The sequence below is a fragment of the Cucurbita pepo genome, chromosome 8 (genome assembly GCF_057944985.1).
Source record: "Cucurbita pepo subsp. pepo isolate OVF chromosome 8, ASM5794498v1, whole genome shotgun sequence".
Lineage (NCBI taxonomy): Eukaryota > Viridiplantae > Streptophyta > Magnoliopsida > Cucurbitales > Cucurbitaceae > Cucurbita > Cucurbita pepo.
The window spans coordinates 11,815,973-11,842,888 of NC_141805.1; the positions used below are offsets into that span (position 1 = coordinate 11,815,973).

Below are 26,916 nucleotides of genomic sequence, written 5' to 3' on the forward strand. Positions count from 1 at the left end.
TTACCAGATGTGCATCAAATTAAACCTGCCAAAAGTTGGCTCGACCTTCATTTTTTAAATTATTATTATTGATTATATAATTTTTAATTTCAAATAAATTACTTTACCTATTTTTAAAGTATTTATTGTTTATTATATTATCGCATTTTAAAAATAGGAAATTTTTTATAGGAAGAGTTATTAACGAATATTTTCTTATTAAATTTTGCCAAAAATAAATAATTTATATCGATTTATTTATGAAGATCAAGATTTAGTTTTACCATTATGCATTAAATTTGATAAGTAAAGGTGAAAAGTTAAGGATGTGAGGGTATAAAAGTAATTTGACTTTTTATGCTTGCATCATATTCGCCCCAAAAAAAAGATGAGCCAACGAAAACCCGCGCAGGGCTGTACGGTCATAGTGTGATCATAAAGCCTAATAAATTAATTTGTCGATTTGTTAGTTAATTTTGTTCAACGACCTTCATTTTTTTCCTTTTGAAGATTTCAACGGACGAGATGAAAACAGCAAGATTGATAAATGAGGAAAAATACATTATTATTTTCCATAGGTCAACTTGTATTTATATGCTTCCGATTGAAAACTTTTTAAATTAATTAATAATGTATCAGATACAAATTTAATTTATGTTAATAAAGTCTTCGATTCTTCCATAAATTTTATATATAAAATCTCGTTATAAATAATATATCCATAAATTTTTAAGAGTGTCATCCGTCATCACAGTTTATTTGGTCATGCTAAAATGGGCTCATGTGTTGTTCATAATATCGGAAGATCCCGAACATCCATCTATTCAGGTTCAATTGTGGACTGGGGCGCAATATTAGTACATTCATGCCGTCCAATACTGTCTTTAAACATCTATTTTAAAGGTAATCGTCTGAAATCGGAACGTTCCCCCTCATTGTGACATGTTTTAGGGTAACTCGCTGAAGCCACAAGGTCCAGAAGTGGTGGAGAGCCGACCTCATGTCTCCCTAAAGTACATTTTGAAACCTAAATTTGTGAATAAATAAATAAATTAAAAAAAAAAAAAAAAAAAAAAAAAAAAAAACCAAGAATTTTGTTTGACTTGATGAAACAGAAACTACAGTTCTAGAGCAACGGGCCAAAGCATGAAAGCAAGCACATTCTCCTCTCCTTTCAATTAGGCCTTTCACTCCAGCAAAGTATTAGCTGCTAAAACTTAAAATCTGATAATCAATTCTTGAACAAACCAGCAAGATCACCTTTTTCATGCATAGAGCTAAGAATGTCACAACCTCCAATTAATTGGCCATCCACAAAGATTTGAGGAAATGTAGGCCAGTTGCTGTATGTTTTGAGAGATTCCCTCAGCCCATTGTTGTATTCTTCATCGAGCACATCGACGCTCTCATAATCTACGCCTTCAGCTTCAAGAATGCCTATTACCCTTTGCGAGAAACCGCATAACGGTGCACTTCTTGAACCCTTGATGAATGCAACAACCTTGTTCTCCTTCACCAATTGATCAATGAGTTCTTCCAATGGGACTGTAAGTTGTACATGTCGACCAGGCGTCAACCTCAGATCGGCCTTCTTCTTCGGTGGCTGCCTTACCCATGTGGCATTGCCAGATTCATTACCTGGTGGTACCTTCCCAGTGGCTTTAATGTGTTCTTCCATCCATGACTTCCATGCTTGTGATAAGGTTGTTCTATCAGGCTCATCTACTACTCCGAACTACAGAGAATAACACATTCAAGAAAAAGAAAGGATAAGTAAGATCATTGAATCCTATATCTGCACAGAAAACTTGAATTATAGCACAACTCCTCGTCAAAACAATAGATATAGTAACACAGCATGCCTCTCAAGTCTAGAGTACTTCATAAAACCATACCTACTTCTTCTACCAGTAATTTAGGTTCGTCGTATTTCTATCGTGCCAGAAGTTGAATTCAAATGACAACGGAGTGCATTAGCTTGTGACGAGTAGGGAAGATAACTTTCAAGTATCTGAATTCTATATATCCTTGAAGATATAACCAATTGCCCGACAAAAAAATAGCGTTGCCAAACGTGCAACTGCCGAAGAGTCTTGTAACACATAGGGGTTGGAGAGATCTAGCGATGAAATTTGGACCTTTGGTCCCTTTCTCTGTTAGGTCTCATTCTTTTGGATTATAGCTCATTTCCATGTAGTTGGTTGTGGTGGCTCCTATTTCTTAGGCTGTGTTCTTATATTCTTACATGGATCTCAGAGAAAGTTCTATTTCTCATGAAACAAACAAAAAAAGAAGAATAAACGCAAGGTCCTAATTCAGAAAGCTGATAAAATCATCGTCTTCTTCAAGAAAAGTTCATGAAGTACAGTCAACAGGAAGCTGCCTGGGACTTGCTTTCACCTGCCAGGCACAAAATATTGAAATACACGTGCAAGCAGAGAACTAAAAGATTTTAAATAGAAGCAAGTGAAAATCAATTTTGCTTGAGTTCAGCAAGTGATCGTCGATTTCCCATTCTTAAACTAAGATTTACATGGATTCCCCTCGATCCAGCTATCTTCTACACCATTTCAACCATGAACTTATGAGTTGGGCAGTAATGAACAATTACCAGCAGCAGAAACCGAAGAAGACCACTTGATTAGGATGCAAATTTATAATTACAAGCCAGATGAAAACGGAGAATCCTAGACTAGATTAAGTTCCCAAAAGCTTGATTGGCAAAAGATTAAGATATCAGTTCATTGGTAACGATGATAAAAGCTTATACACACAATTTCCTTGGACCAAAAGTAGCGTTTTCCATATTACTTCTAATGGAGGAGATCTATAATCCACAGAGTACACCGCACCATTTTAAATTCATTACGCATCGCACTAGGACATAACCTCAACAAACCTTCCCAACAATCAATTACGTCAGGAAATGGAAAAAATTAAAGACGGAAACAACAAGAACAAAGTGGAGAAATACAATTAGCCTCCTACCTTGACAGAGATGCAAAGCTCTGGTACCGATTTCCAGTGAGTGGCGACGCTCCCTGCTATGCTCCTTGTAATGCCGATGAACTGAACGTCGCCGTCCTTGTCGTAAACGGCATAAACACCGGCATCAGAAGGAAATTTTCCAGCAATTTCCCCGGCAGTCTCCGGCACGGAGTTAAACTCAGATTCCGAGAGATTCTTGGCAGCAAAAGCGATTAACGAAGAAGCGCGAGCTTTGGCTGTGGTGTAGAGCTTCGACGAACTGGAAAGGAGAGGAGAAGCAATAGATTGAGAGAACAGCAAGAATTTAGAAGTGGTTTGGGGAGATTTTATTGAGAAGATCTGAAGAGATGGAGGAGAATGGATAAAAGGAAGATTGATTGCAGCCATTGAGAAGAAACGGAGGTGAAGCCGCCGCGCCAAACTCGAAGGAAACTGAATTGTTTCACAGAACGCTGACCCTGTCGGAGATATTTCGCGTTATCGGAATGTTAGAACGTTTTGGGCCAGCCCATTTATAGGCCCAACTTTAGTTTTTTTTTGCTTTAGACGGCCCAAATTAGACCATTGGGCCAACATTTTTTTGGGAGAAATTGGAGGAAAGTGGCCCAATAATTCTTTTTAATGAAAAATGTCCGGAGCATATTTTCCTTCCATTTTTACCCTCATACATAGTGTAATTTTACCAAATTAAATGATTAAGTTTAATATTTAAAATTATAAAAACTAATCTTTTTCAATATATTGGAACAAATTTGTAATTTAATTTAAAAATTAAAGAAAAAATAGTTTTATTATTCAGAGAGGCTTCTAGTTCTTCTACGATTAAGAACATTATAAATTGAGACTACGTTGAGTTCAGCCGCCACATCCAGATCCTGGGGCTTGCGTTCGAAGAAAACTAGGGCATCAAACTATTGTCATCGCGACGATATTATTCAGGTAACGATTTCCGAAGTTCATCTGTTCGATCGAATTTCTTCGGCTTTAAATCCGTTCGTCTCTGCATTATTTTCCATTGATTGAAGTGTTTTGCTTATGTTCTTATCTGCTTTACTTTTTTCGAGTATTGTCATCGCCGAGTTTTTTAGTTCCTGGGAGGAAGATTAAATTAGCTTCTGTAATCCTGTTCTACCACTTCAGGAACACGCATCAAGCAGGCATCTGAATCATTATTGTTTTATTTCTATCCGTGGAAACGAGCATGGCGGGTGGAAATTTCATGCACAGAGTAGTTTCTTACCTCGTGAATGAGGTACTCGTCAACAGTCTTGCGAACAGGTAATTGTGTGTTAAATTACAAACTTGGTCTCTGGGTTTTGAGAAGGTTACAATTTAGTCCTATCATTTGATAGAACCCTAAAATATAGTTCATATGAGGATTTTAGCCATCCATAGGGACTAATTATGAGCATCCATAGGGACTAATTAGTTCATACAGATGGAAACCTAGATTCAGAACGAAACCCGTTAGTATGGTTATTATGCATACAATAAGAAGCTTCATTCTCTGGCCGGAGGGACCAATTAGTTCCTATTTGGCTCGTTCCATTGAAGCAAGATATCCTCAGATTTTCTTTTATGTTTATCTGCTGCCCAAATGGTTGGATGTGCAGATGTGGAGATCTGAGAAAATTTTGCTATAGATTCATTTATCTTTCTTCTACAGAATTGATGTCTAGTTATATATGTTTGTTGAAGCGATGCTAATATTAAATGAAATAAAAACATACTAACAAAGACATTAGGTGTCTTTTTAAAACAAAAAAAATTATAAAAAGTTATTTTAGTTGAAGCATGAATTATACTAAAGCAGCAGGGCAGGAAAGATTCATCAAAGATTAAGACGAAAGCTCGAAACTACAAACAAAAAAAGCTTTAGGAAGCTTACACCTAGATTGAACCACTAACACAACGTGATCCCATAAAACAGCAAAGGCTCTCCCTTCACTCAACCTGATATTGGGAAGATCAGTGGCTTAATGGTAGTGCATTGCTCTCTAATTTCCCTAGGCTATCAGAAAAGTATTCATCAACTCATCCACCAATGGAATCGATTTTAAAGATTGTTGGTACAAAATTGTGGAGTCTTGAAGTCCCATAGCAAGTTTTTTTTTTTTTTTTTCATGTGGACCATATCTAGTGGCAGAACCATTAACGATACTTCACAAGAAAATTCCCAACAACTCTCTTTTTCCTGGAAAGTGTATGCTGTCCAACAGATCGAACAGATCAAAACCATATATAAAACTATGGTAGGAAAATTTGGTAGCTGTTTGCAACCCATTCTCATTTCAATTTGCCCTTCGACCATTAATCATAATCCTAGTGTTGTGGAGAACTATGGCTTGTAGGTACCACCAAGATTTTTCAAGGGAAGTAAAATATTTCCATCTATTGTTATGATCCGAATTAAAATAAAAAATATTCAATTCCGTTTTGATATTACTTCACTTCCATGGACGCAAAAAAGGGTTAAAGAAAAATAACCAGAAATGGCCATGGTGAACCCACAACCTCCACCACAAACATTCCACAGAAGAGTGAGCTCTCGAGCCTTCTTGATAAACCATTCTCGATATGGTGACTGAGAGAGAGAATCTTGATGACCCGCGAGAGAATCAGCATCAGAGAGAGGATCGTAGGGCTGTGTGAAAACAGAATAAGAAAAGAGAATCAAAAGAGTAGCTCTTTTTGTAGTTTCTCCAATTTTGGTCTACTTTTGGATTTTTTTTTTTTTTAATTTGGAAACAAGAAACAGAATCTCTTATCAAACAAGCATGGTCCGTTCAGGTATTCTTTCCCTAGCATTTCTGCCATTGAATTGAAGACGTTCATGCTCTGTGACAACTGAAAAGTCACATTTGTCTGTATTTACCGTTCATAGGATGTTTGTCTGCCGGATGCATACTGTTCGTTGTTGAAAAATTATTTACTCCCATTTTTCCATTTTTTGCAGCCGTTCATTTCAAAGGTTTGCTGTGAGAACATCAAAGCAAATTGAGGATATATCTACCAAGGGTAGAAACTTAACTGCTTTTTGTTTCATTGATTACAATTTTTACTTGCGGTATTTATAGTTGAGCTGGTTTAACTTTTGACTTGGGAATTGTCTTGCAGCTGCCCAGAAGAAGCAAGAACTTGCAGAACAGATGAAAGACCTCTCCAAAAATTTTGAGGTGAGAATTCATTTTAAAAAAAAAAAAAAAAACTTGAACAGCTTGGACGTCTCCTCACACCTATATGATCTTTTGCAGTCTTTCAAGAACCAATAATGCCATAGCGGAACGTGTTATTACAGCATGATGTAAATCCTATGCCAAAATCCAATCTATTTTGCACGTTTTGACATAATTGCAGCTGTACTTATAGTGATCGTAGAGTTGTACTTCAAAAGTTGTTCACGGTCTCTTTTCATATATTGAATAATTCTCCGACTGTCTATTTTAGATCTGTACTTATCCTTGGACAATGGTTAGTCAACGATGCCTATGTTTGAAGCCAATTTTTCCCTTTCAACTGTATGCATTTGCATTCTTCTGTAACGCAAGCGAACTTTTAAACGTATCTTCAAACGAAGCAAAGCCATAGCTATGAACAGTGGGAACACAGATTCAATGTTAAAGCATTTATGTAGATTCATGCAACATAAAGCATTTATTTGGTTGAGAAAGCTCCTTAGCATTTTACAATTCAGTAGTTTTTTTGTACATATTTTGAAGTAACAGCATTCCCACTCCCAAAATGCTTTCATAAAGACATCAGAAGAACTTGTCTACACAAATTCAAAACACTGTCGAATGTAAATCATAATACACAAAAAGATATCCAACTTCAGCGCAAGCATCAATATTTATTTAAAAAATAGAAACTATAATAACAATTTTCTATAATTTTTTCAAAAATATCCATTAACATCAAACTTTCTCAGATAATTCAGATTAACAGAAAACATATAACAAGATACAGTTTAGGTGTGAGAGGTTTAAATAAATAAATAAAAAAAAAAAAAGATGGTTATGTGAGAAGAAAAACATGAACAAAATTAGGAGGTTGAAGGTCAGCAGAAAGGAAGTAAGATTAGTAATGAAAAGAAAATAGGCTCATTCAGTGGCACATCTCCCTGCGTCTATGGAGTCTGAAATCAAAAATCCAAGTATGTCGAGCTTACAAAAAAGAAGTTGGATTCATTAATAATAATACCCAGTAAAGAACGTTCACCACTTCACTCTGGCTACCGCACTCACCTACTCATACACAGTGGGGGCAGAGCCAAATTCCAAGATATAAAACGGCAGGGGAATTTTTTTTTTTTTTTTTTTTTTTTTTGGTTGGGTGTGGTTGTTGTTGACTGATCATTCTTGAGATGCAGCGCCATTTGCTGTGGTATCCATAGGCTCAGCATTCGTAGGGTCCTCTGTCTTATCACCCTTCTTACCTGCAGCAACAATGGAGTAAAGGTACGCTTAAGATGAAATTCTATGAGAAACACAACCGACCAATGTTCTTAACCAACAAAAAACTAAATAATTCTAAAACAGCAACCAGGTATCTAGGCTGGTCGAAGTGGTCAGAAACAGAAAGCTAAGACTACTGAACCATAGGATTAGTTTTCACATGTAACTCAAACCAATGGGTTCCATGCAAGGTAGATCGATCCAAGATTGGTCCTTTGTGTCAGTTTGAACACAAAACTAAACCAGTGTTTAACCGTAATTCTTATCAAAAAAAATGATTGAAAACACGAGGTTTTCCTTTGGATGCTAACCTTTCTTCTTCTTTCCACCACCCTTTTTCTTTGTCTTCGTGCCCAATGCTAACCATGCCTTGATTTCAGGATCATCCGTCGTTATTGTAGGCTGCAGATCTTGCAGAGGATGAGATGTGACTCGATCAGATCCATTAGGCATCAGCAAAACAGTGAATTTGATATGAGCAATGTAATCACCTGATAAACACAGAATTTAGTTATTGCAGCAAAAGCAGACTATTCAAGCTTAGGCCAGAAGGCAGCTAAGCTAAGACATGAGCAGTCTCACCAGGCTTCTCTTGAAGAACAGGGTATGGCTGCAAAAGATCATGGTTAACACATTCCACCAATCCAAGCCGAGCCCTTTTCTCTTCTAAAGCCCTGCAATTATGAGATAATAAACATAAGAGAAGTGGGGCAAAAGTGGAAATTATCAACAATTTGAAACAATAACAAACCTAGCGGTGAAAGGCATTATAGGAAACTTCTGAGTTATTTCACTGAAAATGAATCTAGAGGCTTTCATCTTTAAATGATAGTTCCTGTCCACAGCTCTCTTATAAATAGTTGTCTGCTTCTCATCCAACAACTTAGGCTTTCCTTCACCTGTGCTTGTTACAATATCTATTGAATAGACTTCGTTCTCCTCAAATTCTGCTTCATCAACCCTCGTCTCAGGATTGGCAACACTTAATACAACCTTGTTCCCATCAATCACAAACTGCTTCATCTGGTGGCTAAGAACACCTTCCACAATTCTGCAGTCATAAGATGCAGCGACCTTTTGAATTGCCTCTGTAACATCCTTGTTCTGGAAAATATAGCCTTACCAAATGAGTTACGAAAGAAATAGAAAAGTAAATCAGTAAAAAATTGAACATGACAGCATGTTCCTCAACTTTTCCATAGGGCGAACACACATGGTTATCTTGGCGATACATAAAAAAAATGAGTAAAACGTCTTAAACATGTGTTTAAAGATTTACTTATCCCAAGTTCCTAGACATTGAAATAAAACCCCTGCAAGTCCATGATACACTATCAGTGTAACTATGACATGAAAAGGCTTCGTATACAATCCATAGCCACTATAGTTGTCATCAAGTAGAGACCCTGTTACCATAGACCTTAGTGTACACTAATATGATTGTAAAGAAGAATTTAGCACAGCAAAACAATTATAAGACAACACTAAAATGAATTGTCCTAATATGGGATAATACGTTTGACTACAGATAACATGCGGCCCTAACGTTATTAGAAATGTGGTCCGAATCCATGTAGACAACATGAAAAAGAGGAAATAAAAAAAATCAACAGAAAAACTCAGCAAAGTTGCCTTTCCAATAAACAGAAAATCAACATTCATTTCATAGAAACTTAAATATATTGGATAATGGGTTTTGACTAGAGAAAAACAGATAAAGAACCACACTAAATTGATTTGGCCCAATGTTGAATATTATGTTTGATCATACATGACACGCCCACCAAAAATATTCCAAACATTGCCATATTCCATGTACGCAACAGGGAAAAGAGGAAATAAAAAAAAAATCAACTGATTGCCCCGGCAAAGCTTCCTTTCCAATAAACAGAAAAATTAACATTCATTCATATAAACTTATATATAATCAAACATTCACGAGATATTTTTTTTAAAAAAATCGTGACCTAGATTGACCAGTCGACCCAAATGTTTATAGAAAATGACACAACGAACATTTATATTTCAACAGAATAATAGGTCACCTTTTTTCCAGGCCTCACAAGCCTTAAGGCAACTTCAGCTGCAGTGTTAGCAGCTGCAATTACATCAGCAGCTCTTCCTGTAACGGGGCCTTCTTGGAGCACATGAGTATGAGCGACTACAGCAATAAACCCGTCAATATGACAACCCAAATCACTGCATAAAGACAAAATTCCATTGGGTCATCCTTCCATCATTAATTCAACAACTAAAATACAAAGGCATTAGTACAGCTTACATCTTAAGCATATCACCCTCTTCCATAACTGTCTCGTCGCTGGAAAGTGGTGAGAAGTGACAAACAGTGTTGTTAACAGAAATGCAAGTTGGAAAAGCAACGCCTCTTTCAATCTTCTTCTTAACATTCTTGTACACATTGCCAGTTTGTCTATAAGAAAAAACAGAGGGAGCATCCAAATAAATAAGGCAGTTGATCGATTAACAGTGAAGAACAATCCAGACATTCAAGTGACTTGGATAAACGCAAAAAAGACGAAGTTAACAGTTTCTTGAACTTTAAGAAAACTAGCTCTTACTCTCTAATGAATGAATCTCCTTTCTCGCAAATGTCAACAATCTTCGCTTTTGGTTTACATTCCGATATCACCAACTGCAATGCCCCTGCAAAATTATCCAATTGAACACTTAAGCCTCATTTCCTCATAACATACATCAATACAAACATCAGAAAACAGAGTACAAAAAACAAAGATAAATAAGGAAGGGGAGAGAGAGAGTTACTGTTGACAATATCAGCGGCGGTCTTGTATTTGGTGACTACTTCAGGAGAAGTAAGATCGAGCTCCTTCTCCTCCCTTTCCTCGTCGGACATCATTTACGCCGGCGAAGAACAAGCAAACCAAGGGATTGAAAACGGCGGAGAGAAGGAAGTGAAGCAAATTAGGATAAAGCTCTGTTGTTCGATAGAGAACAAGAGGATGACCCAGAAGAAAGATTTAGGGTTACGATCGGTGAGGCCGCGCTTAGATTGCTTTATATAAGATTTCGTTTCCAATTATGGTCTAGGGTTTTGGTTGCGTCCTTCCTTTAGCAATGATGCTGTGGGCCCCACCACATGGAGATTTTAGGTAAAAACATAATTTTGTATTACCTGTCTATTTCCTTTTATTTCTCCATTTATTTTTAAGACATGTTTTTCGAAAATAATATTAAAATTTATTAGTTTGTTCATTCCATTTAATTAGAGAAAATCTTCTAGAAATTAGTTCCTCATTTGTATGGTACAACTTAAAACACTCTAAGCCACCCATTTAAGCATAATTTGGTAAATAATATATTAATTATTATTTCATGTACTAATGATTCATTTTTTCATCATATAATAATAATAATAATATATATATATATATATATAAAAGGTCGTCGCAAGTGAACGTCTTAAAGTTCTAGGATAGTCTGATTAGTAATTTATCAATCGCTTCCATCATAATCAGCCTACATATTATAGGCACTCAAAGCGTGACCTCGTCATGGTTCGAATTCATAATTTCGTTAGACAGTATCAATTGAGATAGTTTTTTATTAGAGGTTAGTTAGTGTCTCTCTAATAGGCCCCACAATGTTGTTTGTCGAGGAGGGACAACCCTTTAACCTGTCAACCATCATGTACCTACGCGCTCTTGCCCTCGTCTAAACATGATTGCAACTAAGGAATAATTGGAGATCCCCTGATCGCCCCGACACAGTACTCATATGATACTAAAAGTTCATTCATCTTAGAGCCCAACTCTATCCATACCATCTCGTTAACATAACGATATTAATGTAGGCCTTCATTAATCAGAACGAGTTAACGATTAAAGGCTAACTAACGACCCTACATCGTTCAGTTATCATGAAAAAATGACCTCACGTCATATCCAACTTTATATTAGTACTGTTTAGACCCTCATGAATCGAGACAAGTTAACGACTAAGGATTAGTCGGTGAACCCCCAATCATCCTCCCATAACATCAAGAAAGACATACAACCATTGTCCATATCAAGAATTAAGCAACATTGATGCTAATCAATTTACTTCTAAATGATAAGAAATCTGCCATGGAATCAGAGCCCTCCATTCCACACGTGTTACCAGCCAAGCTCATCAACAGTTTGATAAATGTATATCTATAGAGAGGCAATATCATCCAACAAATTCAACGATAGTGCCTTTTTTAAGAAGTCAATATTATTGTTTATATATATTGTAATAGTTCAAGCCCACCGCTAGCAAATATTGTCCCATTTGGACTCCTTCGGGCTTTCTCTCAAGGCTTTAAAACGCGTTTGTTAGGGAAAAGTTTCTACACTCTTATAAAGGGTATTTCGTCCTCCTCCCCAACTAACGTGGGATTCTCACATATACATAGCTTAGAAGAAATTAGATCATCCATTACAAAACAGCATCCACCAACAAGAAGTTATTGATACTCCCCAAGAATCTAAGAATTGTAACCAAAGAATAAGCACTACCCAGACACTAAAGAGCTGCCATAAAGCAAGCAGCACTAAAATTTCAAAGGGACTGCCGATCTATTATGTGGGAGCATCATGAAGATGTCTCCTCTCATACAAGCCAATAATTTGATCGGCCACAGCCCACACAATGGCCTGCCCAGGTGGAATCCTCATGAGTCGGGGCAGCAGTCCTTTCCACAAAGCAAAAAGTCCCTCCTCTGCGTATATAGTTCTGATAGCATGGACCATGCCTTTGTACTTGAGTTCACCTGTGCCTCGGCTCTGAGCCATTAGCCTAGTTTTCACAACATCAAAAGGACCAGTGCATATAGGCCCTGCCGTGCCTGCTAGGAATCCCGATACCATCGATTGCCATGGTTGGAGGACTTTCCCATCCCCTTCGTGTCTGTTCCAAAGAACAACATCAAAAGCATTCTTGGCAGTGAACATGGCAGCCTGGTTGGTACCATTTCGCATAACAGTTGGGGCAGCACCAGCCCACAGCCCTAGGAGGCCTTCTTCTCGAATGATCATTCGAGCACAGTGCACTGGACCCTTATACTTCAGGAGATCAGTACTCAATCCTTTCTGTTGCTGCAATCTAATCTTCACCACCTACACACAACAATAATCACACCAATATGTTAGTCATCCCACACTTCTTCCTGCTTACACACTAACATAGAGTCCTCCTTACACACTAGAGAATAGTGTAATGGGACAGAAATATCTCTTAATTGACCAGCAAAACCGAAAGGAAAAGAAAGTTTGAGATGAAAGGAGTCAAATTTATCCATAGAATGCAGTGGAATTACCCACAAGAGCAAGAAAATAAATATTTCATTCTCTGAGCCCAGCTTTTCATCGTACTCAAACCTTTGAGGTTGAATTTAACTCCACGATGTCTAATTATTGACATTATCATCTTGAGACATTCTGTAGATCGACTCTAGATACAGAATACTTGCTTAACTCTCCACTTTGGTGCAAATATCTGACTTAATATATGACTAACATCAGAAAAAGATGCATGTTGACTTGCAAGGAGGATAATATGTTGATAGGAAGATGGAGACTGCCGGTACTAAGGAACTAGGCATTTGCATTATAAATAATTTGATATAGAGACTGGAAAACTTGGGGTTAACTTGTTACGAGGCCACGGTTAGCAGATATTGTTCGCTTTGGCCTGTAATGTATCGCCTTCAACCTCACGGTTTCAAAACGCGTCTACCAGGGAAAGGTTTTCATATCCTTATAAGGAATGCTTCTTCCCCTTTTCAACTAAAGTGGGATCTCACAATCCACCTTCCTTGGAGGCTCAGCACACCATCCAGTGTCTGGCTTTGATACCATTTGTAACAGCCCGAGGCCACCGCTAGCAGATATTGTCCGCTTTGGCCCGTAGCATATCGCCATCAGCCTCACAATTTTAAAACACATCTAATAGGAAGAGGTTTCCACACACTTATAAGGAATGATTCGTTACTCTCTTCAACTAATGTGGGGTCTCACATAACAATTGGGAAAGTTGCAAATAAACCAATGGATTGTGTCCACCAGCCACCATAGCTCAAGTCAGCAACCACATTGGCAGTCGCACTAAGCTTCAAATGGAACGAGCAAGAAATGTAAACCTAAGCAAATCAGATCTCATATGTAAATACCTGTATATATGTTCATAATTTTTCATTCGCCAAATAGGCAGAATGAAAAGTAAAGTAATATTTAGGATCTAAAGGGAGTAACCACATGCTTAAAAGGTGCAACCACATGCTTTCTTAAAGTACAAAATCAGCAGAAGATGGACACAAAAACTAAAAGTAACATTGGTTAGGGACAATTGGACCCCTCATACTTTTTATATTGTGAACTTCGAGCCTATGTCCTCGAGACTCTGTTTTATGGTTTCACCTAACCTCGTACAATGAAAATAGTTATCCCTCCGTATATACCTATGATCTTTCCCTTCCTTAGCTAACGTGGAACTCAGATTGCACTCCAAACAACATTCAATGGCAAACAATATGCTCCGTTTGATCTTACTATGTCTATGACAATATTTTTAATGTCGTAAACTTAGAGATACAGAAAGAGCAGAGGGGGTAATGATGTACCCTCCCCCTTTTGAAAACTAATTAATTCCTAATGTATAGAAGGGCTAAAACACCACTACCAATGCACCAACAAACAAGTAATATATTGTATATATCCTATTCATCCTGACAAGGTAATGGCAGCGTCTTATTTGAAAGCTCAATTCGCTATTATAAAACGACTAGTCTTCCATTGAAAACAAAGGCCATCGACGTGCGTTTCAAATTGATTATGTAAGCCGCCACTAAAAGGTCAGCAAAAGGTGTCTATATTATATTATACGATATCAATCCTTTCAGAGCAAACTATCGTCCACGACACGGTTTCCCGTTGTTCATAAGAATCAGCGCCCTCAACTCGACCTCGAGAACAATATTCAGAGCAAACGATTTCCAATTTCTAATTCTAAGAATTAATTTCATAATCGCCAATCTGAGGTTAATTAACTGGTAATACGTCCTTCCTCAGGAGTAATTTCGAATTCGATATTCTAAATGAACAAATAATGATTCCTGTTCCATAACTAAATCCCTCGAATTTGAAATTGAAGACCTGAGTTGAATTGTAGCAGATTATATACTATTGCGAGAGAGAGACGTAACCTCACCTCGAATGGAGTAACGATGACGAGAGCTTCCAAAACCCCAGCACCAAATCCAGAAATTAGACGAGCATGATTGCTGAGTTTTCCAGTCTCGGAATCCTTAAACGCCGTCTGAAGCACCGCATTGGACCCCATGCGAAGCGCATATTTCAAGGTCAGGTGCGTAGCGAAGGGAGTCAATCCCTTCCAAAGAGCTCGAACTCCTTCCGTTCGAGAAACCGTGGCTCCACAGTGAACAATCCCCTTGTAAGCCCCGGCCCGATCGAGCTGCAACCTAGTCTTGATAACATCAATCGGCTGTAGACAACAGGCCTCCATCACCCCCCCAAGAGAACCGGATACCGCCTTCATGTACGGAGGAATCGATTTCATCGATCTCTGTTCCGTATTCGACCGACGAGCTTCCTGATTCTCCATTTTCCGGTCTTCAAACCCTTATCCGTTAATCTTTACTCCTCCAACTTCCTCTCGTAGTACTGTTACTGAAGTTCGACCGCCATTTCCTTAAAGCTCGCCGGTAAATATAGCACCACGAATGAAGAACGAATGCTTACAGTTGCGTGTTAATGGCAGCCCGGGAAGAAAAGTTGGAACTCTCAACAGACAAGAAATGGTTCAGCAGCCAGCCTGACCTCTTGTTCCGTGCTTAATGAGTTCTCATAAATAAATAAAAATAAATAAATAAATAAATACATAAATAACCCTCGAAGATTTTGCTTGTTCTTTAATTACAGGCTGTCCATGTCAAATAAATCACAAAGAATTTAGAGAATAAAATACAGTTGAATGAAAGTGTTAAAGTCAAAAGTTTTGGGCATAATTTTCTTTTACAAGGTTTAATCTGGAGTGGGCCAACTTGATTTTGGGCTTTAAATGTTTGGGCCTTGGACTCAAATAGTCCAATCTGATGCAAGCAAGGCCCAACGGCCCAACGGCCCAAAATGTTTCTAAAAACATAATTGATCGTGTTTAAATTAAATTATAAATATACTATCAAATATAAAAATATTTTATCTAAATTTAATTTTGAGCTTCACACCTTAATTAAGTATATATATATACTCTCATTTGTATATTTAATAATTTTTATTTATTAGCTAAATACTTTTTTTTTTAAATTGTTTTATTTATTAGCTAAGTAATTTTGTGGGAAAATAAATTTTTTTTTTCAAACAAATAATTAGAATCTTTTCTGTTAGCTGACAACGAGGCGATGGAGCATGTGGTTCAGGTGAATGATGGCCATGGGTGACACGTGGCAAGCATGGTCCGTGGAAGACAAATGCAGACCGGGGCAACCTTAAATAGACAGTCAAATACCAGGTTACCCAAAACCGCCGAAACAAAAGGTGGCTCGTCATCGTCATTCACTCACCGCCACAACAACCCAATTTTGCTTCTCATTTTTATTTCAACTACTTATTGACGCTGTTGACACAACGTTTCTTGCTCTCCACGAATAAAATCTATGTCATTTAATTATTTATTTTAATTGAAGCAATATTATTGTTTTTTTATTCTTTTTTTTATTGCCTTTCCAAAATTCACAGGCTGTATGGTTTAATGAATTACCTTTCAAGGAAAAACCAGTAATGCCTGCGTTTCCTATTTTTTTTTAAATATTTAAATATAAAAAAGAAATAATATTTTAGTCTGTATACTTTTAAAACGTTCATTTTAATAATTGTATATTAAAAAGTGACTATTTCCAAAATTATAAATAATTATATAAAAAATAGAAATCTGTAAATGTAACTGTTGAGTTGTAAATATATTGAAAATGTGTATGAAAACGAGACAAAAAAAAATTAAAATAATTACATTTTAAAAACAGAATTATAATAAAATTTTAAAAATATCAAAATAATTTTTAATAGTTTATTTTAGTATTAATACCACTTACAACAGATGTGGTGTTGTGTTGGGACCACATAGTGTAAATATTAGTCATTTTAAATGTTTAAAAATTAAAATAAAATATTTTTAAGTTAAGTTTTTATTTCTAAATTAGGTGTAAAGAATGGAGTCAGTTTTATAAAATTATTTTAAATTATTTGATTTTGGATTATTTAATTCAATTAGAAACCATTTTAAAAACTTGTTTTCTTTTGACATAAAACGACGCCGTTTGGAACTTAGCACGTAGGTGGGCCCATTATATTCTGCTGTGTTCCGTTGCATGCAAAACGCCGCCGTATAAAACATGCACAAAAAGTAGTTTTCCGTTTGTGATAGAGAATATCCCACAGTTTAACTAGAATATTATGGTTAATTTTCTTTCAATAATTAATATAAAATCTGTTAGTAATGGAATTTTAAGTTAATTAAAAATATTGGAATTTCATATTTATTGTCATATAAAACAGAAAAATAAATTCCAAAATGTTGTCATTTAAAAAAAAAAGTGTGAAAAATATCAATTAAAAGGAACGTATGCAGCCAGATCGGATCAAAGTTGACCGATTGGAATCTGCCATCGTGGACCATTCACGATCAAGATTAATTTATTAAAACATTTTTAGAAATTAAAAATCAAACAAATAAATTTAAATTTATAAATCAAAATAGTATTTATAAATATAGTGTTGAAAACTAAATTACAATGCTTTAAAAATACTCCCTCGTTTAAAAAGAATGAAAAAAAATTTAAATTAAAATATAGATATTCTTATTTAAAAATTTATAATATGGTAGTTTTTAAATGGTAGCATTTGTTAATTAAGTGACGTAAATATTTAATCATAATATTTATGGTAAGTCATTTTTTATTAGGATTCTTTAGTTCCGTATATATTATTGTTCTTGATACTAATGGTTAGTATTCATGTCTAGTTACGTATAACTAAGTGATTACTAAATTTATATATTAATTTTATATGTAAATAACGTTTTGAAAATTTTATTTAATTTCACACGTCACTTCATCTATTCTCTCAATTGTTTACTATTTAAAAAAAAAATACTGATTACATATAATATTTAATGTATTTTAATTATAATTATCTTTTAAAAAATATTAAAATATTATTGAGTTATGTTTATATGGACGTGAAATAATTAAACTCATTTAATAAAAAAGGGAAAATTCTCATTTAATTAATTACATATATATTTTAAAAAGTATTAATTATTTTAAAAAATAAAACCAACACGTTTTCAAAATTTCTGTAAATAGCTAAACAAACTAATTGTCCAAAAGAAGAAAATACAATCTCACTGTCATATCAATTAGCCCACATTCTTTTATAATTTAAGAAAAATCTAAAATTCAATTATTAATTTAAACTCCTAAAAAAAAGTCATATTATAATTTTCATAAAGTATGATTATTATTATTAATTTAAAAAACATAATTAATAAAAGACTAAACATATATTATAATCCCTAATATTTCATACTCGAGTGTTTTCTTAATTTAATTTCTGTATATTTTGAAAAATAAAAATATAAACATATAAAAAATATAAAAAATATAAAAAGTGTAAATTTTGATACAGAAAATCATTCATTGAACCTTTTTTATATTTTAATATCTATATTAGTAAACTTGTTATTTTCTTGGATAAAAAGAAAGGGTAAGGACGGAAAGACATATTTAGCCTTGAAGAGCAATCGATGGAGGATTATAATAGATTACAAAGGAAAGGACAAAAAGGTAATTAGGCAGTTTGGATGACTCGTGAAACTTCCGTTCGCAGTGATTAACGGAATCCAACCCATGAGAATCCACAGAGATCACCGCGCCTTTTTAAAAACCGCTTTTCAATGTAGTAAGTGGTTTTTCTCTTCCAAAACCGCTTTTGATTATCGTAAATGGTTTTTTGTCATCCAGCTGCCACTGCCACCACTTCCGTCTAGTATATATACAAACCTCTTCGTTTCCTTTCCATTCCATCGCTCAAAAACCACCGTTCTCTGATTCCCAAGCTCCCATTTTCCGATTCCGATTCCGATTCTCAGTCGATGGACACCATAATCGGCTCCCTCGACGTTAGCAAACCCGCCAATGACGTGGTTTGTTGTCCATCCAATGGCTCTGTTTCCGCCATCCAAGACTCTGTCCCTACCGCCCCCGTCACCTCGTGGGATGCCACTCTCGGCGGCCACTTGGCACGACGGCTCGTCCAAATCGGTATCACCGATCTTTTCACTGTCCCCGGCGATTTCAACCTAACCCTTCTCGACCATTTAATCGACGAGCCTAGACTCACCAACGTCGGGTGCTGTAACGAACTCAATGCTGGATACGCCGCCGATGGGTACGCTAGAGCCCGTGGTGTCGGCGCGTGTGTCGTCACGTTCTCCGTCGGCGGTCTTAGCGTCTTGAATGCCATTGCCGGAGCGTACAGTGAAAACTTGCCGGTAATTTGCATCGTGGGTGGCCCTAATTCGAACGATTATGGAACAAACAGAATCCTTCATCATACCATTGGGCTCCCTGACTTCAGTCAAGAGCTCCGATGCTTTCAAACAGTCACTTGCTATCAGGTACTAAATTAAACAAGATCTTGTTCCATAATTTTAATTTATTTTTTTGTGTTCTAAATTTTGTTGTTGTTTAGGCTGTGGTGAATCATCTTGGAGATGCTCATGAATTGATTGATACTGCCATTTCTACTGCCTTGAAAGAAAGCAAGCCTGTTTATATTAGTATCAGTTGTAATTTAGCTGGGCTTCCTCATCCCACCTTCAACCGTGATCCAGTTCCATTTTACATCTCTCCCAGGTAAGTTCTACATGAATTACGAATCTCTCCAATGGTATGATATTGTCCAGTTTAAGGGTTAGCCGAGTGATTTTGCTTAGAACTTCCCAAGTGAGGGAGATATATTATTTACTTATAAACCCATGATCATTTTCTAAATTACCTCTGCGGTACTCCCTCCCAGCCATCCTTTCTACCCCGAGGCCTATGGAGGCTATAGAGCCCTTGAATAGTCTCCCCTTAATTGAGGCTCGAATCTTTCTCTAGAGTCCTCGAATGATCATTTTCTAAATTAGCCCATGGGACCTCCCTCCCAACCATCCTTTCCACCTCCCCTGAGGTCTATAGAGCCCTTGAATAGCCTCCCCTTGATCGAGGCTCGACGCTCGACCCCTTCTCTAGGGGTCTGGGACCTCCCTCCCAACCATCCTTTTCGCCTCCCCTGAGGCCTATAGAACTCTTGAATAGCCTCCCCTTAATTGAGGCTCGACTTCTTCTCTAGAGTCCTTGGATAAAGTACCCCCTTCGTTGGACACATGATTCACTTTTGACTACACATTCGAGGTTCACTTGAATAGTCTCCCCTTAATCGAGGCTCGACTCTTTTTCTAGAGTCCTCGAATAAAATACACCCTTTGTTCGACGACATTTAAGGATTCTGATACCGTTAGTAATTACGTACATTCACAATGATATGATATTATCCACCTTGAGCATAAGCTCTGATGGTTTTGATTTGTGTTTCCTCAAAAGGCTTCGTATCAATGGAAATACATTTTTTACTTATAAGCTGATAATCGTTCCCCGAGTAATGGGTTCTTTTCGTTTATGAAATTTAAGCTTAAAAATCATCCATTTTTTCGTTATTAAACGGTTGCTAAGGACTGAATTGGTTTGAAATTATTGAATGGATTTGTGTGATTTGAACAGAATGAGCAATCCAAATGGGCTAGAGGCTGCAGTGGAGGCGGCAGCACAATTCTTGAACAAGGCAGTGAAGCCAGTGCTTGTTGGTGGGCCTAAATTGCGAGTTTCCAAGGCTTGTGATGCCTTTGTGGAGCTTGCTGATGCTTCAAGCTACGCCGTGGCCGTGATGCCATCGGCCAAGGGGCTTGTACCAGAGGACCATCCTCATTTCATTGGAACTTACTGGGGTGCTATCAGTACAGCCTTCTGTGCCGAGATCGTCGAGTCTGCCGATGCCTACTTGTTCGCTGGACCAATCTTCAATGACTACAGCTCTGTTGGCTACTCTCTGTTGCTCAAAAGGGAGAAGGCCGTGATCGTGGAGCCTGAACGTGTGACAATCGGCAATGGACCAACGTTCGGTTGTGTTCTAATGAAAGATTTCCTTCGAGCTCTTGCGAAACGGATTAAGAGCAATATCAGTTCTTATGAAAACTACCATAGAATCTTTGTTCCTGATGGCGTTCCTGTGAGATTTGGGCCAAGGGAAGCCTTGAGAGTCAATGTTTTGTTCCAACATATTCAGAAGATGGTCAGTAGTCAATCGGCTGTGATTGCTGACACAGGAGATTCTTGGTTTAACTGCCAGAAACTTAAATTGCCAAAAGGCTGCGGGTAACGCATATTCAAATTCGATCGTTCATTCGTTCGTTCGTTCATTCATTCAACTATTTCTGTGCAGATTTGAAATGGGATTTTCTCTTTTGGTTTGTAGATATGAGTTTCAAATGCAATATGGTTCTATTGGTTGGTCAGTTGGTGCCACTCTTGGATATGCTCAATCTGTACCAGAAAAAAGAGTGATTTCTTGCATTGGAGATGGAAGTTTCCAGGTAAGAATTGGTTCAATCGAGCTTTGACGCTCGACCCCATCAGAAAACGATCATCGGTTGATCATCGATACTATTTTACATTGCAGGTGACAGCACCAGACATATCGACAATGATGCGTCAGGGGCATAACACCATCATATTCCTGATAAACAATGGTGGCTACACCATAGAAGTTGAGATCCACGACGGGCCTTATAATGTGATCAAGAACTGGGACTACAAGGCATTGGTCGATGCGATCCACAACGGGGAAGGAAAGTGTTGGACGACGAAGGTGAGTTGGTATCGAATTTGGTTGGTCATTTGAGTTATGTGGGGGAGGAATTCTGTTTCGTGAACGAGTTTGTCGTTGCAGGTTCGATGCGAGGAAGAGCTTGTGGAGGCGATCGAGATCGCGACCGGAGACAAAAAGGACTGCTTGTGCTTCATTGAGGTGTTTGCTCACAAGGATGATACTAGCAAAGAGCTATTGGAATGGGGCTCAAGAGTCTCTGCTGCCAACAGCCGCCCTCCCAATCCTCAGTAGAACAGAAAATAAAAGAGATCTTTTGACGCAATTAATGTTGTCAACTTTGCTGTAGTTTCTTTCTTATGATCCTGTCTGTCTTCCCAAACCCAAAAAAAAAAAAAAAAAAAGATGGAATTTTGTTTTGAGATGGAACTAGAATTTTATAATTTAGTCCCTATGAATTTTATAATTTTATAATTTAGTCCCTATGAATTTTATAATTTTATAATTTAGTCCCTATGATTTTCTTTTTTACATTGAGGGCATGAGAAATTTATAGTTTAGTCCTACAGAAAATTAAAATTTAAAGAATTATAAAAAAGGAAAGAAAATCCGAAGAAATTAGTATTCATTACCTGAAAGCGATTATTCAATTTGAAATTAAAAAAAGAAAAAAAGATATTAATTGCTTTAATAAGGAAAAGGCCAATATTTAATAAATTATTTCTATTTTGGTGAATTAAATAGAATCATGAAAAGAGAATTTATTCTTTAGAGGGTTTCACTTTTGCATCATACTGACTTTTGAAAATTACATTCCTTTTATGTCAACGCCACCAATTAAATTATTTTGTTCCCTTTCACTATCTTCACTTTAATTAGAAAACATTTTGTTTGCTTTTTTTTTTTTTATATTTTGTAATTATATTTAAATTTGTTTTTTAATGGGTTGTAGAATATATTGGAAAAATAACCTTTTGGATCTTGTGTAGTATAGTTTTTACTTTATATTTACGACTTTCAAGGTTGATTTTAATTTATTCCCATCTTTGGTTTTTTAATTTCATTTTGATTTAGTAATTAAGATTTAAAATTTTACGTTTTTACCCTTGAATTTAGTTTTCACTATTAATACTTCTAAATATTTAATAAAATAATATTTATGAACAAATTAAATTAAATTAATGATGGTGTTCGATAGTTTCATTTAACATATTTATCATTTATTAAGATTAATGAATATAATAGACATAAAATTAAAATTTATATTTAATAGAACAAAATAATCTCGTGAATTTTAAAAAAATGTTATATGAATTATTTGATATAAAATTCGAAATCCGAGAGGTTATTAAAAATATTTTCAAGTTGAAAGACCAAATCATTTACCAAAAGATTAAGATCTATCAGAATTCTCCGAAAAACTAAACTGGTTGAGAGCTAAAAGGTGATTAAGAACACTATTAACTAAGGCTTCCTGAGGCCATCAAAACTACATAAACCCCCCAAAGATATTGAGCTCAAAACATATACAACCAGAAAATTTTGTATGGAGGACATTATGAAATGAAAACTACGAAAGAGAGTTACGAGAATTACCTGAAGCATTCACTAAACGACCGCCCTCGAGTAGCGTGGAAGGGAAAGGCGATTGGCATTTGGAAATATGTGTTTTCAGCTTGGGTAAGTTGGGATGGGCACTTCTGCATCTGTTGCAACGAAACTCCATAGACATCAAGCTCTCGTCGTCCTTGATGATTGCCTTTCCATGGCTACTGACTTCGTCTATGACGTCGACCGAGTCTCGGAAGAAATCAGTGTTGAAAGAATTCCAATGCTTCTTGTTCTTCAGATGACTGGAGTCAAAATCTTGGCTTATGACATGTAGGTGCAGTTGCCTCATGGATGGAGCCTGCAAGAAAGTAAACAGAACACAGAAAAGTTTGTTCATCAGAATTTCGTGTATATATTAGCCCCTCCAAATGTACTAGTGACCTACCGAGTGGTATCCGAGGCGAAAAACCAATGATGCATCGTCATGAATGAACTTATCAATCCACTTCATACCCACGGCGTGCATCGTCTTCAACAGTGGAAGGTGTTCTTTATGTACATCAGCTAGTTGATCGAGGCCTTCATATCGAGCCACTATCAGAAGATGTTTGCGTGCCTGCAAAATAAGTTCAAAGTTGAGTTTCTTATTTATAGAGACGGCAATAACTCCAACTCAACGCTCGAGCAATAGAACGAAGAATGAAAGATTACTTTTGGATAAATATCATTCAGTACTACAACATCATCTGATGTCTCCAGTACAGTATTAGCATGTCTCTCGGGATACATTGCAGTGTTGTAAAGTGCTTGTGCCCATGAGCCCCAGTGCTTACTCATCTTATGGGAAATCTTATTGTTGTTTTGGTTTAATGCTTCAGCTGATTCCTGAGTTCCTTTCCACTTTTTGCTTCTTTCAGGAATTTGCAACTCCGCTCTCTTAAACTTGTGATGGGTGTCCTCGGAGTGTTTTCGTGATTCTGAAGGTGCTGAGCCGAGGCGTTCGTCAATTCCCTTCGCCGACTTAAACTCATCTTTTACTATTGAAATAAAGGCTTGAAATAGAGAAGAATAAGCATCACGAAGAAGCTTGCAACCTTCATCATAATCATTGTTGAGATAATTTGGTCTTTGAGGATTCATGTTTGGTCCAAGAACATGTATGACATGGGTTACCCCTTCCCTATTAAACAAAGGAGAAGTTGAAGGCAATTGAACGGCCACAACATTGCCAGGTCGAAGGGACTTGGCTTGTTGTTTTGTTGCCTCTTCCAGACTGGGACCTGCAGCACTAAAAATTGCTGCATTGACACCACCCCCTCCTGGTTTCAATCGCCTGCATGGATATCATTATTAAGGATCTTCCTTATAATGATCCTAAAAAACATATCGCTTAATACTGTCGATTTTCCTCGAGTTCAAAGAAGAATGACATAAGCATTAACATATGAGAGTATCACGGGGAGGGTAAAATACAAGATCAAAACATTAAGCATAAACATAAGAACATCGAGGTTAAGGCTTTAGATATAGTTCAAAATCCAAGGGCAACTGAAGAAAGTATCTGATGTAACAGCCCAAGCCCATAGCTAGTAAACATTGTCCTCTTTGGGCTTTCCCTCAAGGTTTTAAAACGCGTCTACTAGGGGAGAGGTTTCCACAACCTTATAAGGAGTGTTTCGTTTCCTTTTCCAACTGATGTGGGATCTCACCGTCCATCCCCTTGGGGCCAGCGTCCTCGTTGGCACACCATCCAGTGTCTGACTCTAATACCACTTGTAACAGCCTAAGTCTATCGCTAGATTATGTGGCTGCTGGGATTCGAGTCCAGGTCTCCATACATGAAATTCTCACCGGATCAAGGAATTCTCCAATTAAATGCAGAGATGATAGATATGAGAGTATCATAACTTTCTCCTAAATTATTTAACAATATCTCATAGGCTTGAGAATGAACAATTATAATACAATGGCACGGGCATGGACGGATGAAATATATACTATGAATGCATTCATACATAGAAATAACAAACATAAATATGTCACAAGCATACCAGTTTGCAGCATTGGCTATTACATTGCAGTGCAATCCACCATCTGACTTGAGTTTAGTTATATCACCTACAAATGTAAAAAACTTGGTGGAACAAATATTTTTCTTGGCCGCTTTAGCTTTAACTAGAGACAAAATCTTTGATCCATGACTCAAGTCTACCATAACAAGTCTGGCATTCCCAAGCTTATCCATGAATTCCTCCACCATCTCAACAATAATTTCAGCAGCCTTTTCATGGCTGAACTTGAAATCCGACGTTGAAATAGAAGGAAATGCAAGTGTTGGGGAATCACTTTCAGAAATATTGTTTTCTAAGGATCTAACGCCTGGTTTTTCGCCTTTCTCCGACTCTTTATTGACATTGCTCAACATCGTGCAGGAAGACTCTTTCTTTTCCTGGGTAGTTTGAGAACTTGGAAAATCCTTATTGGTATTGGCATTAGAACATGTTTTAGCAGGATTTTCTGCTTTCTTTAAGAACCTCATTATGCCTAATTGCACTTTCTTGTCTGCATTCTTCTGTCCAAAACATCCATCTGGAAGTGCATCATGTAAACCAAGTGATTTATACGTATCTATAGCGGATTGAACTTCCGTTTCACTGTGACAAAACGTTATACGCTTGAACCCTTCATTCAGGTTCGGCAATTCTTTCTTTTGCAGCATTTTATTCACAACAGCAGCAGCTTTTCCACCTGATAGGTTCCCTTCATGACCGGTCCGCTTAACCGAACGGGAGATACAGAGCTGTGCAGGAAGATCCAATACAACAGCATGTACATCCACTAGAGAGCTACCTAGTTTCACAAACTCAGAACGCTGCTCTATTTCAAGATTGCACCTGTCCACAAATACACTCTTTCCATCATTCAATGCACTGGCTGCACTCTTCAAACACTGTGCTTTCGTTCCGGACTTGCCATTTCCAATGGTATCCTGAGATAAACAAGTTCTTTGTGTCATTTCAGAAGTGACGAATTTGTCAAAAACACTTGAAGTAAAATGAAATTTAAGTGTTTAGTGAGGAACCAATTGTAGAACGAAAGTTTTTTTTCCCCTAATGATATTAAGCAAGCACTTAGAAAGACATGGAACCAGAGTGTAAACAGTGGCAGGAATTGGCACAAAACGAGCTATAGTTTCACTAATAAAATAAGGTCGGTCTCAAGCATTTCATCAAACAGATAGCGTGCACTATTAGAGAGAAACCTGGCAGATTCGAACCCAAGGGCGAGAAGAGGAGGCCATTACGAGTTCGCAGAAGGTGGACTTTCCGCTTCCAGGTGCGCCCACTAATATCACCATTATGAGCTTCGTTCGCCGTTCATTTCCTTTAAAATACAGACACTCATCGTTACGAAAATCGCAAAAGAAAGAATCTCCATCGTTTACGACGGATCTGAAAATCCACAGAAAATACAGAATACAAATAATCTTACACCTTTGGCTGTCGAATTTTCGTCGATATCCATGTCCATTTCTAAATTGGATTTCACGTCTTCCTTCAAACCCTATCAATCGCCATCGCCGACGTTTTTCCTCCGATGAGTGAAGCTTGTAAAGTACTCCACGGTCAGCTCTCCCCCCAAATTCGCTGCAATCGGGTTGTTTGGTTACGCATTTAGCATATCCTTGTGACGTATAAAATCGTTATGCTAAGCTATAAGATTTTTCTTTCTAATTTTCATTTTTCACGATTATCCATAAAACTTATATATAAAATATATATCATCTACTAAGGTAAAAAATCAAATTTTGTCATCTTTAACTCATTACGTATAGCCGTCATCTTCAAAGTTATGTCTAGAGAAACATTTCTACAACCTAATAAAATAAATAGCGTTTTTCTCTCCAACTAATGTGAGATCTCATAATCCACCCTCATCGGGCCAGTGTCCTTGTTAGCACATCGCTCAATGATATCATTTGTAATAACTCAAGCCCGCCA

At 36.9% G+C, this 26,916-nt stretch overlaps 6 protein-coding genes across 6 annotated transcripts; 2 read left to right on the forward strand and 4 right to left on the reverse strand.

Annotated features, from left to right (window-relative positions):
• Nucleotides 1-1,060: 1,060 nt before the first annotated feature.
• CXIP2 (CAX-interacting protein 2) lies at nucleotides 1,061-3,424 on the reverse strand. Its single transcript, XM_023682989.2, has 2 exons — nucleotides 2,968-3,424; nucleotides 1,061-1,714 (listed from the first exon to the last, which is right to left on the reverse strand). Exons 1-2 carry the CDS (start codon nucleotides 3,352-3,354, stop codon nucleotides 1,211-1,213), a joined length of 891 nt encoding a protein of 296 aa, XP_023538757.1. The 5' UTR covers nucleotides 3,355-3,424; the 3' UTR covers nucleotides 1,061-1,210.
• A 322-nt stretch (nucleotides 3,425-3,746) lies between these two features.
• Nucleotides 3,747-6,469, forward strand: LOC111800336 (uncharacterized). Its single transcript, XM_023683980.2, has 5 exons — nucleotides 3,747-3,906; nucleotides 4,108-4,245; nucleotides 5,924-5,985; nucleotides 6,085-6,143; nucleotides 6,222-6,469. Exons 2-5 carry the CDS (start codon nucleotides 4,169-4,171, stop codon nucleotides 6,237-6,239), a joined length of 216 nt encoding a protein of 71 aa, XP_023539748.1. The 5' UTR covers nucleotides 3,747-3,906; nucleotides 4,108-4,168; the 3' UTR covers nucleotides 6,240-6,469.
• Nucleotides 6,470-7,024: 555 nt separating this feature from the next.
• LOC111800334 (ERBB-3 BINDING PROTEIN 1) lies at nucleotides 7,025-10,455 on the reverse strand. Its single transcript, XM_023683979.2, has 8 exons — nucleotides 10,206-10,455; nucleotides 10,001-10,085; nucleotides 9,703-9,852; nucleotides 9,467-9,620; nucleotides 8,173-8,525; nucleotides 8,004-8,095; nucleotides 7,733-7,912; nucleotides 7,025-7,402 (listed from the first exon to the last, which is right to left on the reverse strand). Exons 1-8 carry the CDS (start codon nucleotides 10,297-10,299, stop codon nucleotides 7,320-7,322), a joined length of 1,191 nt encoding a protein of 396 aa, XP_023539747.1. The 5' UTR covers nucleotides 10,300-10,455; the 3' UTR covers nucleotides 7,025-7,319.
• Nucleotides 10,456-11,754: 1,299 nt separating this feature from the next.
• Nucleotides 11,755-15,287, reverse strand: LOC111799550 (mitochondrial succinate-fumarate transporter 1). The gene is made up of 2 exons (XM_023682908.2): nucleotides 14,631-15,287; nucleotides 11,755-12,541 (listed from the first exon to the last, which is right to left on the reverse strand). The coding sequence occupies exons 1-2, from the start codon at nucleotides 15,042-15,044 to the stop codon at nucleotides 12,005-12,007; spliced, it is 951 nt and encodes a 316-aa protein (XP_023538676.1). The 5' UTR covers nucleotides 15,045-15,287; the 3' UTR covers nucleotides 11,755-12,004.
• Nucleotides 15,288-18,503: 3,216 nt separating this feature from the next.
• On the forward strand, nucleotides 18,504-21,842 carry LOC111800552 (pyruvate decarboxylase 1). Its single transcript, XM_023684301.2, has 6 exons — nucleotides 18,504-19,115; nucleotides 19,190-19,353; nucleotides 20,263-20,913; nucleotides 21,014-21,131; nucleotides 21,218-21,406; nucleotides 21,488-21,842. The coding sequence occupies exons 1-6, from the start codon at nucleotides 18,591-18,593 to the stop codon at nucleotides 21,656-21,658; spliced, it is 1,818 nt and encodes a 605-aa protein (XP_023540069.1). The 5' UTR covers nucleotides 18,504-18,590; the 3' UTR covers nucleotides 21,659-21,842.
• A 952-nt stretch (nucleotides 21,843-22,794) lies between these two features.
• APTX (APRATAXIN-like protein) lies at nucleotides 22,795-26,607 on the reverse strand. The gene is made up of 6 exons (XM_023684955.1): nucleotides 26,410-26,607; nucleotides 26,178-26,299; nucleotides 24,967-25,904; nucleotides 23,627-24,248; nucleotides 23,361-23,531; nucleotides 22,795-23,273 (listed from the first exon to the last, which is right to left on the reverse strand). The coding sequence occupies exons 1-6, from the start codon at nucleotides 26,444-26,446 to the stop codon at nucleotides 22,935-22,937; spliced, it is 2,229 nt and encodes a 742-aa protein (XP_023540723.1). The 5' UTR covers nucleotides 26,447-26,607; the 3' UTR covers nucleotides 22,795-22,934.
• Between the last annotated feature and the right edge of the window lie 309 nt (nucleotides 26,608-26,916).